The sequence below is a fragment of the Notechis scutatus genome, chromosome 6 (genome assembly GCF_049901735.1).
Source record: "Notechis scutatus isolate UNSWTSFEM ecotype Mainland chromosome 6, rNotScu1.2, whole genome shotgun sequence".
Taxonomy (NCBI): domain Eukaryota; kingdom Metazoa; phylum Chordata; class Lepidosauria; order Squamata; family Elapidae; genus Notechis; species Notechis scutatus.
In genome coordinates, this window is record NC_142014.1 from 53,965,283 (window position 1) to 53,977,730 (window position 12,448).

The 12,448-nt window shown below is 36.2% G+C and overlaps 1 protein-coding gene across 1 annotated transcript in view; it reads right to left on the reverse strand.

The window, feature by feature from the left end:
- The window catches only part of SH3BP1 (SH3 domain binding protein 1), a 31,140-nt gene that overhangs the window by 8,679 nt on the left and 10,013 nt on the right, over positions 1-12,448 (reverse strand). Inside the window, exons 4-12 of the mRNA XM_087968339.1 lie at positions 9,917-9,993; positions 8,009-8,120; positions 6,284-6,360; positions 3,795-3,930; positions 2,967-3,035; positions 2,711-2,801; positions 2,080-2,222; positions 1,888-1,999; positions 823-904 (exon numbers count right to left, since the gene is read on the reverse strand). Of these exons, the coding sequence (XP_087824465.1) occupies positions 823-904; positions 1,888-1,999; positions 2,080-2,222; positions 2,711-2,801; positions 2,967-3,035; positions 3,795-3,930; positions 6,284-6,360; positions 8,009-8,120; positions 9,917-9,993 (899 nt within the window). The remainder of the gene's footprint in view (positions 1-822; positions 905-1,887; positions 2,000-2,079; positions 2,223-2,710; positions 2,802-2,966; positions 3,036-3,794; positions 3,931-6,283; positions 6,361-8,008; positions 8,121-9,916; positions 9,994-12,448) is intronic.

A 12,448-nucleotide genomic window follows, 5' to 3' on the forward strand; every position in this document is an offset into this window, starting at 1 on the left:
AAATGGCAGTCCAATCTCTTCTTGAAAGTCTCAACTGATGGTGCTCCCATAACTTCTGAGGGCAAGGTGTTCCATTGGTTGATTGTTTGCACTGTCAGAAAGTTTCTCCTTGTTTCCAGGTTAAATCTCTCCTTGTTCAGTTTCCATCCATTATTCCTTGTCTGGCCTACAGGTGCTTTAGAAAATAGCTTAAACCCTTCCTCTCTGTGGCAGCCTCTCAAATATTGGAAGACTGCTATCATTTCTCCCCTGGTCCTTCTCTTCACTAGACTAGCCAAGCCCAGTTCCTGTAACCATTCTTCATATGTTTTAGTCTCCAGTCCTCTAATCTTCCTGGTTGCTCTTCTTTGTACTTTTTCTAGAGTCTCAACATCTTTTTTATAATGTGATGACCAAAACTGGATGCAGTTCTTACTAAGGCTTTATAGTGTGGTATTAGTACCCCACTTGATCTCGATTGTATCTCTTGGTTAATGCAATTTAGGATTGCATTAGCTTTTTTGGCTGCTGCTGCACACTGCTGGCTCATATTTAGCTGATTGTCCACTAAGACTCCAAGATCCCTCTCACAGTTACTGCTATTGAGCCTGATTTCACCCAGTCTATATAGGTACTTTTGGTTTTTCTTGCCTAAGTGTAGGACTTTACTTTTCTCTACATTGAATTTCATTTTGTTAGATACGGCCCAGTGTTCTAGTCAATATAAATATAAATATAAATATAAACAAGGGAGTAAGTATTAGTTCATCAGAGAAATAAAACTCAACCAAAGACTGAAAGAACTATAGCGTGCTTAAGCCTGTCTTTCTATTTCTAACTCACCTGGCAGCTTTCAGCCAATCATCATAGAGTTCAGAGGTCATCAACGGCTGTGGCAATTCTCGTAGGTAACATTTTAATGCACCTGGAAACAAAGAAGTATGTTTCTGACACAATATGACTGCCTAGCTGTAAACAAGATGTAAATTGCCTGGTATATGTCAAATGTTTCAATATTATGAGAACCAGTATTGTAATCAATGACCAGAGTTTGGGAACTGTTTTCCTAACTGTCTAAAGAACCTTAAGTTGTATACTGCTGTCTGAGAGAAAAGTGGAATTATGCTGTGTAAACTTGCCACATTTAATGATGTTCAAAGTAAATACTTTATTTTCCTATATTATGAAGCAGCAAGGGAAGGTTGCTTAGAAGCTTGGAGGTGAGAGAACAATGTGCTTTGCTTCTGTTTTGCTCTACTCAAATTTCACTGAAAATCCTCTTTGATGATAGATAGATAGATAGATAGATAGATAGATAGATAGATAGATAGATAGATAGATAGTGTTGTATAGACAGAGTCGCTGTAACTTCTTTATTCAGGAACAAACAACCCAGCAAAAACCCTGTCTGACAGTTCTCCTTTTATAGGAGCAGTCAGACGAGCCATCCAATCAGTTTAAAGTATTTTCCTGCCCGATTGGCGGACTGGAGTGAAAACTTACTCCTTTCACAATACATAACAGACAGACAGACAGACAGACAGACAGCCTTTATTGCTGTTTTTCACTATGGACACACTGGAACACATTAAAAATGAAATTCTGTTGCCTGCTCTCAAAAGTGTACACACACATCACACACACATTCACACACACCCCTACACCCATATATACATATATTAATCACTGTCCATCTTGAATACATATCAGAAAGAGGAAGTTTGAGAGTTCACAAGGTTGATATTATATGGAACAAAACTGTAACCGAATCTGGATGTTCTGCTTCAGATACCACAAAGCCTCCTTTCAGAAGCTAACAAGGAAAACGGGTCATGAAGAGGATGTGTAATGTCCCAGACAGTGCGTAGTGTCCCAAACAAGAGCTCTTCAGTACTGCTGATCACCTACCTGCCACAGCATGAGGGTCTATGTAGAATTCATCCAAAATATTTGAGCCACTGTCCAGGCAGTATTTTAGTTTCTTCAGCACAGAAGCTCCTGCTGCCAACCGGAAGAGCCCCTAAAAGAAAAGAAAAAAAAATAAGGGAGAAACCAGGAGGTCTGTGGCAAATAAATAGCTGGACAGAGGGTGATACCTACCTCTTCCTGCATACCTGCGGTCAACAGCATCATAACACAGGCTTCAATGGGAAGTGCAATCTCTCGCCCAGCAGCCTTCAGGTGAGTCTCTAATGGCATTCCATACACCCCTGGTACAGCTGGATCTAATGGAAAAGGGGCATCTAAACAAGGAAGGAGGAGGAGAATGGAGAAAGATTAAAGAATGCTTGTCTATTAATTTCCAGAGTCATCTCCTCTCAACTCTTCTGGGCTAATATCTGGGGGGTTTTTATGTACACAGAACAAAAAGCTGAAGCCATTTCTAGCTGACTACCATGGGTCAATGCAAACACCAGTTAATGCAAATATCAGTTAAAAAGGACCACTTCTAAGCAAATGGCCAGAGAGTGCCCCTGCCAAAAACATTAAGTATTAAAAGGATCCAGATTGTTGGGGGCAATATGCTGACTCTGTGAATTGCATAGAGATGGCTGTAAAGCACTGTGAAGCAGTATATAATCCAAGTGCTATTACTATTGCTATTAATGTTCAGTTCCCACATACTGTATTTTTAATCCTTTCTCTTTAATATTCCTAAAACTCTGGCTGTACAGTAGCAATTTATTCATTGCTAATGTGCCATACCAAAAAAATGCATCTCAAATTGTACCTGTTTGGTTGTGAGAACTCATTAGCTCTGCCAAGCTGGAATTTAGAGATTCCAGAGACTTCTGATGATATTCTGCCTGGATTTCCAGCAACTGTCACAGAGAAACAAGTAAACAGAATTGTAATTCTAATTAGTATTTTTCTCACATCTTGTCTATGGAGAGATGAAATTTTCAGAAGTTAGAACATGTGATTTTTAAAATATAATATGAATAAAATATAAATAGATTAGTTAAGAAAATGAAATTAAATCTTACTTTGATAAAGTACTTAGCATAGCTGTCCTCCTTGGTTGAAAAATGATATAAATCAGCCATATATTCATCCTGGAACAGGATTGGGAACTATTATTCCTTGATACACTCATGAAAAATTTAACATAAAATTCATCACTATTATTTCTTAATATTCATTCATTACAGCAGGGTTTCCCAATCTAGGCCACATAGATACATAGACTTCAGCTCCCAGAATTTCCCATGCTGGCTGGAGAATTCTGGGAGTTGAAGTCCATGCATCTTAAAATTGCCAAGGTTGGGAAACTGCATTACAGCATCAACAAACTCCTAATAGAGTTAGGGAGTATACCTCTAGTGCACTTCTCGAATGTAACTGCATGGCTCTGAGGATACATGTACGCAACTAATGGAAGCCAACAAATTCTTATGCCTTCCATTGGTAGCCATTACAAATCCATGGTGACTTTCCAAGTTAGAATAATGAGATGCAGGAGTTTTGCAATAGTCTTATTTTAGCAATCAAATAGTAGGTTTTGGAGTGACAATCATTAGAAACTAGTTTGGCATTTTGAGCTCACTTATGGAAGCTACACAGTACACAATAAAATTGATAGTAGAGACTGGTTCCATCAGTAGACAAACTAAACACAGCCAATCTGATGAACTCTGTGACAAAAAAGAAACTACTTCAACACTCTATTCTTTCCACTTTATTTTTTAACTATTTCTCAGCTGTCCTGTACTTGATGAATTTCTTACATAAACATGCTTATCGATACCAGAATTGAAGAGTAGACTAAGATAAATCAATACATTCTTGATCAAGCTGTCTCTATGTATAAGTACCTTACTCTGCTCCACCCTCCTCTTCATCTCCTCTTCTTCCTCCTTCAGATTCTCCAACTTTACGGCAGCTGATGAGGCTCCTGAAGTTGTGATAGCACTGACACTATTACTGGAATTCTTGGCAGCTTGGTTTAGACTGGTTTTTTTAAAAAAAGAAACAGGTAGGTTCAATGGTATTTCAAAATTAGGAAACAGGATATGTTTGATATAAAAATTGTCTTAATAAGAAGGTTTTGAGGTGTTATTGTGAAGCCTAAGACTGACACTTTGTATGAAAAAAACCATGTGATGTTGTATTTCCTGTGGAGTGGGAAGCCCCAACTGTTTTAACAGCAGTTTGTGTAGTGCAAATTTTGAGTGCCAGACTAGAACTAGGGGAGGCTTGAGTTCAAATCTTGTCTCACTGAGAAAGCGTATTGCACAGATAGACAACCAATCCCATCCAGTTTATTTATTCTGCACAACTTGGTAATTTCATGCAATCTAAATTTAAGGGTAAATTACCAAATTCAGATGGTACAAATTTTAGATGTTAAAAATAAAAGAGGTAAATTGATTCCCTCAAGACATAAAAAAGACAAGAATGTTAGTCCCATCTCTTCTAGTAACATCACTATCACATTCTTGTACCACTTGGATACAAATCCTAATCCAATTTTTTTTTTTTGTCAAAGCTTACTGAATGGCTGTGGCTTGTTTTATTTTACTCTAAATTATTTCACACTGTTGTGAGAATAAAAGGGGAGAGGGGAAGAAATCTGTCTGATTCTTTTGATAGTTTAAAAATAAGGCAGGATAAAAATGAGTCAAGATTGGGACACTTAAGAGATTCCTTCATAACATATGAATATAATATTACTCCAGGTCAAGCCATTTACATTGGCAACAACTTTCCCTTTTAGCCTTTGATATAACATGGATAGCATAAGAGCACTATGGGCATTGATGGACAGTCACTTACTTTTAAGTAAATGGAATGTGAATTATCTACAGATGGAAAGTTGCAACTAATCAGTATTATTTCTAATGTTCGGTAATACATTCTATCTTAATTATTCCTTAGTTCATCCCAATGCAGTATTAGAACTGATAATAATTAAACAGGAGAGTGACATTATATTTATACCACTCATATTACAATAGCCACATGTATGTCCATACAATTCTTATGTCCCAAAATACAGTACATGTATCCACTTGAACACACAGATGAAAATGTTGAGTGGAAGGTCTTTGGTAATTGAGAAACCTGAAAGAGGAACAGGACTGTAATGTTTGTGTGTATAAACATGACTCTTTATGGGCATTGCTTTGCACTGACAGTGGACTTCTGGAAATACCATATATAACATTACTTTTTCCTTGAAAGAGGCAGAACACAAAACTAAACCTTAAAGTCTGGGCTTATGATAGCTAAAGTACATTATGGACTTACGGAGGCTATAACCATGTAGGCCCTTATATGCAAGAAAATGTAGTTCATTTTTTCAGTTAGCAAGCATAGTAGTGAAACACTTTACTGATGTGAATATGATAGCAAACAGTTACTAACCAAAAAGACATGAAAAAACATGAAAGCCACTTCTAACAACCTTGAGATTTTAGTTTCCTATTACTGACATGAATTGATGGCAGTTATCAAACTCTTGCAGCTGTTTTTCTTGTCTAATTCAGAAATGGCAAGTATTTGTGCTGAGATGTTCTACACACAAAGTAGGAGTTCCACCACTGAGCAATCACCTCTCCTTAACCTATGCATTTCTTTAGAAACGTTAAATAATTTATGTAAGTCAGCACACAAAACAAATAGAAATACAAGATATACAGAAAGTGGGACTCCCAAATTGAAATGCAGTTGAACAGGCATGTAGGGGATTACCCATTTGTGCAGCTTTCCCCAACCTGGCATCTCTTAAATACAGGTAATCCTTACAATGACTGGTTAGCATGTGATATCATGCTTAATGATTGAGGATGATTCACATAACAACTGCAGCTGCCAACAGTTAAAAGTCAGTGTGCTCACATGATATTTCATTTTATGACCATGCCATTTAGTGATGGAGTTAGTGGTCCCAATTGCAGGACTATAATATGCCACTGGCCATGCTGACTGTGAGTAATAGGAAGAATAGTACAGTACATCTGGTAACAGATTGGAAAAATAATATGCTAAAGATTTGAAGTAGTTTCGAAGTGCTCAAACATAACTTCTTTCAGTGATTGCACTATATCATAAGCCATTGTGGCTAGCTCATACAAACCCTAAACCTCAAATCCAAGGAAATTGTAATTCAGAATGTTAAGTTAGTTGGTACTTTCAGGCTTTGAATGGTAGAGATCTTGTTGCCAAGGTAATGTTATCAAAAACATAACCAGCCCCTGGCAGAACATGAGCTACATTTTAAGAGACTTTCCCCCCATCACTCCCATTCAAAGGTTTCATTGAGCCTTCCTCATTTTTCTATTTTATTATATCCCCTCAGTACCGGCTTTTGATGGTGTTCCAATCCAGAATAAGTTTCTGAAGATTCTTTTTGTGTTTCAGGATGACAGGCAGCTCCTCCTAGAAGAGGTTGGGATGAAGGATTTGGGGTCAGTTCCCACTATCATCAGCTCCCATAAGTACCATTCCCATCAATGGTTTTAACTAATAAATGTTTAAATAGTCTTTAGATACAGTAATATATGGTAATAATACTAATACTAATAATAAAAATGCCAAATACAGTCTAAATATTTGACTGTTATATTCTTATATAAACAACAGTGGTAACAAAGATACTTTGGAATATCTTCAAGAAATATCATTTGCCTGCAAGCAAGAACTGGTGAGATCACAAAATAGACAACTAGAAAATGAAGAAGCTAAAGTGTTCTGGTATTTTAAAATTCAAACAGACAAGCACCTGCCATATAATGCCTCAGATTGAACAACTGTTGATAAGAAAGACAAAAAATTATGGATACTGGATGAGGCAGTACCTAAAGACAGAAAAAGACAAAAGAAAGAACTGGAGAAAATCACAAAATTTAAAGACCTACAAATAAAAGTAGCAAAAAAAAAAAAAAAAAGCAAAGATAATACCAATAGTAATAGGCATCTTGGATCCCCACTCTTACACCATTGGCATTGACAAAAATCACCATGAGTTAATTGCAAAAGGCAGCTTTACTTGGAACAACATGCTGCAATGATATTTAATTATTAAACAACTCCTGCCTATCCTGGGTCTTTGGGAAGGACTCAGTAAGTCCATATAGAAAAATGCCAACTCCAGTTTAAACATCTGGCTGATTGTGGGACCAACCATAATAATAAGCTTTATATCACTTCAATGATGGATGGATGGCACTAGAAAATTCTTTCAGTGACTAATGAGGAAATGGCATTAATTTAAGATCCTGTTGGTTTGTAATCTGCATAAAATAGCCTATTTCTTATGTTTCCAGGATTTTATTCTTTTTCTGACCGTAATATTATGATGGCCCTTGCCAGGATTTTGTATGAGCATTTTCACCATAGCCAGATTTGTTATTTATTTGCTAGATTTATATCCTATCTTTCCTCCAGAAGATCAAAGGAGTATACATAGTAGTCTTTCCTCCAATTTTTCTTACAACAATCATTCCATTAGGAATGTTGAGTTGAGAAACAGTGATTGGTATAAAGGCATTCAATGAGCTTCCAATGACTGAGAATGGGTTTGGCTCTCCTGAGGCCTTGAGTGGCTTCTTATCTACTATACTTTTCTTACATTTGAACAGCAGAAGCAGTTAGTGGTCTTTCTTCTAGCACCTTGTCAGGAAATGCCTGTTTCCTGATTTTGCTTAAGTTAGAAAGTCAAGCATGACAAGGTAGTTATTTCCAGTGTATATTGATCCTTAACTATATCTGTGAACAGCCTTACAAAATTTAAACAACCTTTTGATTTTGTTCTTCCTTGTAAATGAACATTACAACCAAAGTTCCCATAGCTCCTAAATTACAGCAGCATTTGCCCATTAGTAAGGAAGGACTATGTGGCTGGGTACCTGAAGCATTTCATCATCAATTGTTTAACCATAGTTTACTGCATGAATTGCACTGTGGCTGGACAAATTGTGAAATTGCTGAGGTTAAGTAAACATGGAAATAGGAATGAAGAGAAAAGAGATGAAAGATTATGCTGGTTTCTGACTATAGTAAAGATTTGATTCAAGATTAAAGATACCTCACTCAGTTTATTCAGGGGTTGTAGGACATCTTGTTCAAGAGTAATTTCAAACTCTGCAAGGATCCTGGCCAGCATGCTTTGAATGCAGCAACTCATTTCTAGAGCTTTCCTAGAAGGAAAGAAGAAAGAAAGAGTTCAAAATCCAACTTGGAAGGTGAAGAATATCAATCTACCATAACACCTCTGGGGACTAACATATAATACAGTTATTCTTCTTTTGCTTCCAGAGACCTGTTTGGCTCCTTCAACAACTGCTTCTTCCCACAGCCAGCATTTTCTAAATATATGGTATTGCAAGCCATGTGCAATGGGAATTGAGAGCATCAAATTGGGAAAACTATTTTTTTTCAATTTGTCTGTCACAATTTTAACCTCTGCAATTATTATTAATTATACTTTAATTTCTCTGATATGTATTGCATCTTTTTACCAAGAGGATATATAGAGCCACTAAAAGTAAAATAAGCAGTTGAAAAATCTAGTTTAAAAGGGGTAAAAATCATGCCTCATTCCAACTGAAAAAGATAAAGGGTGGAAACTTGAGCACAATTTCCAAAGAAATACTCTCCAGAACTTGGAATTGCTTGAATGATTGGAGATACAAGACAGTTTATGCAATCAGTAACTTCATTCCCAATATTCATTTTCTAAATAAAATACTCCTTGAGGAGCAGATATATGTACTTGACATTGATAAACCCCAAAGATTTTTCTGCAGTTTCAGGTCATTGTGGCTCAGCTTCAGTTGATAATGCAACATCCATATATTACTTGTGGGATTGCCTGTAAAAAAATACTTTGTTTTTTGTGACTTGCTGTGTCTGTTACTGAAAAAAAGTCTACCATTTGCTCTTTTGTGACACTGTATAGAGGAAACCAAGGGAATGCTAGCAGGGCAAATCGTGCCTATTAAGTGATGAGCAGTAGAATTTAAGGCTGCACTAGCAGACTTACACTTGTGTGATGAGACTTTCTCTTCTTCATGTCACTCCTGTGTGTTCTTACAATTGCTCTGGAAGAATATGAGTTTCTCTGAAACAGATTTGAAGGCATGGGGCAAGCCTGTGCAAGGAGAAAGGGAAATGGCCTTCCTCCCACTCAACACCCAGAATTGGCTTCTGCTAATAGAAATGTAAGAACCAATTTGGTGTACTGATTAAGGCAGAAGATTAGAAACCAGGAGACAAAGGGTTCTAATCCCACTTAGGCATGAAGCAAACTAGTTGACCTTTGGCTAATCATACACTCTTAGCCCTAGGAAGCAGGCAATGGCAACCACTTCTGAAATCTTGTCAAGAAAACTTCAGGGACTTATCCCCGTAATCACTAGGAGTCAAAAACTGACATGAAGTCAACCCCAACCCCCCAAATCCAATACCCACCCACCACAAAACTGCAGCTTGGATTTCACCTAGTGAAAACTGGATCCACTCTGTGTTTCTGTTGCTTTCTTCTGTACCACCATATTGCTGGACAGAAAGTTATCCCAGAAGTACAAAATATACCATAGCTTAAAGCAGATTTCATAGTTGGCATGGTTCTTAAAATACATGGCCAACAGTAAAAACATGTGGTAGAGGGAAACAGATAAGGCAAACAGAGGAGACTCAACTTGCCAAATATTTCTGTACGAGTAGATTTTAAGATTAATATTAATTACACAGATGCTAGAAAGAATACTGCTCTAGAAAAATAATATTTTTATGTTTTCAGAAAACAAACAAAACCAGTTCAGTCAGGATATTAATGCAAAGGACATTTCCAAATTGTAAAAGAAAATATGATTTTGTGTTCCATAGAGGAGATAAACTTTATAGTAGCCTCAGAGATAACAAGCTAGACTAATATGTTCCTCAGTTATGAAGAACACTGTGTCTTTCACTCATAAAATGTAACAATTCTTACCCAAGACTGGAATCCATGTCTAATTCCTTAAAACTTTCAGCCATAGTGACTGATAATGCCATCAAAGGTAACTTTTTCTATGGAAAAAAGTGAGAAAATAAGACCATGAACAGAGAAGAAAAATACCTATACCAGTAACAGTTGGTAATTACAGTTATTAAATATCTAACTTTTGCCTACATTACGGGTTCTTGTAGGGATATAATTTTCCTCCATTTCTTTACTATTGACTTAACAGGTAATAATAATAGCTGTTTCTCACCATCAACATCTCATCTTAATGTGATATTATATTTTTTTGGCAATGATAATTCATTGAATCCTGTGGGCAGTATATATGCGTATACTGGGTATATTTCCTAGTTAGTGAAATGTGGGTATCAGTATTTTGGTTTCCAGGCAATGTCTAAATTAAGGATCCTACCTTATGAATGAAAAGACCAAGATACAGGTCAGAGAGTATGAATTAGCATAATTTATGCCATGGTAATTGCACAGAAAATAAAAGTCCAGGGGCTTGTGATAGTTTCATATTATACTCTGGTAAATGGTAACAATGGAAGACCTAGTGATAAGTTTTGGTAAAAAAATTATGTAACATTCTACATGAATTTTATCTAAATGGAGAAAAATATTCAGCCAAGTGACTTGAACAGTATAGAAAAGTCTGGGGGAAAAAGTGATTGGGCCATTGAAGACCCAAGAATGAATCAGTATGGTGCCTGTTGAGTACCTGCTTAGAAAAAGATACTATTTGGTGATGAAATATATTGATGGCGAATATATAAGGAACATTGGAATGATATTAGACATTGGTTGGAAATATGAATATACATATCATATTTGTATGCAGATCTATTGTTTGCAGATCAATTATTAATAGAAGAGAATATTTGTAGCCCAGAGTTGGACTGAGCAGTCCTTAGTGCTCTCTGAGCTTGGTTGTTTCCTTGCAGATATTTCATTACCAGACTAGGTATAACATCTTCGGTACTAGAAGGTAAACTGTTGTTTACTGCTTGTTTGTCCCAGACCAAGATAAATCCTAAAAAAAACACATTCCTGGATACTTGGCACTCAGACAAATAAGCCACCCATAGGCACATATAATTTTCACATCATTCAAAAGAGACTAGAAAAAAGCTAAGATGGAAATTTAAACAAGAATTCTTCTTATCAGTAAACACCCAGATAAGCAGAAATTAACACCAAACAATCGAATAGTAAATAATATCCTAATCGAGGAAGTACCAGGAGAAAACAGCACCCCCATAAACACTAACAGGGCAAGCTACTAACTTCACAATCTTCTAGCACTGACTTCTAGTAACAAAATGTCTCCAAGCAATCAATCAAGCTCAGAGAAGACTGAGAGTAGATTGTATATAGATGAATATGGATTTTTGAAGATTAATATTCAAAGACCAGGATAAATAAATGGTGAAAAACAAGAGCAAACAGATGAATTTTTGTACTTTGGTACAATTGTTATTTAAAGATGAGAATTCAAGTGGAGAAATTTTATGAATCAAATGATAGTAGAAAAGGGTAGGTACAATATGGTTTGTTGTGAGGAATGAATCTTTTTCACACAAAGCAAGACCAACTCAGTATAGAAATATGCACCAACTCAATATAGAAACAAGGATAATTTGCAAGGACAGAAAGATAGAGAGAGGTGCAATGAACTGTAAACCAGATTTCTTTTTCTGAACCCATTCTTTAATTTCTTTGGCTTTTTATTACTCCTTTTCTGAGCTATGCATAATTCACCCCAAAAGGGAACAGTATGATAAGTATGTAGGTAAGTATGATGGAGGTACGTATGGTAGTTCATTAACTATATGAATATAACAAGCCTTTTCTTTAAATGATAATTATATTGGTTTTCTCTACTCCCATACATATTTGTAAAAATGATTAAAATGATTTTAAAAATAAAAATACATGAAGTGGCATAACTGATTTAAAGTTTAATATTAGCATCTTAACATATTGTTGGTGGTTACATAATACGCCACAGACACAGACGGGTAAATAGTCAAGACTTTTTTGATGACCTCAACTCTGTCAAGGACCTTGGAGTACTCATCTCTAATGATCTACGTGCTAGAGCCCACTGTAACTACATAGCCAAAGAGGTATTAAGAGTTGTTAACCTAATCCTGCGTAGCTTTTTCTCTGGAAATATCACACCACTAACTAGAGCGTACAAAACATTTGCTAGACCAATACATGAATACAGCTCATCAATCTGGAACCCGCATTACATATTGGGTATTAATACAGTCAAGAAAGTCCAGAAATATTTCACGAGAAGAGTTCTCCACTCCTCTACTCATAGCAGAATACTTTATGCCAGCAGATTTGAAATTTTAGACCTAGAAAACCTAGAACTACGCTGCCTTCGGTCTGATCTAAGTATAGTACATAAAATTATCTACTGCAATGTCCTACCTGTCAATGAATACCTCAGCTTCAACCACAAAAATACAAGAACACACAATAGATACAAATTCAAGGTAAACTGCA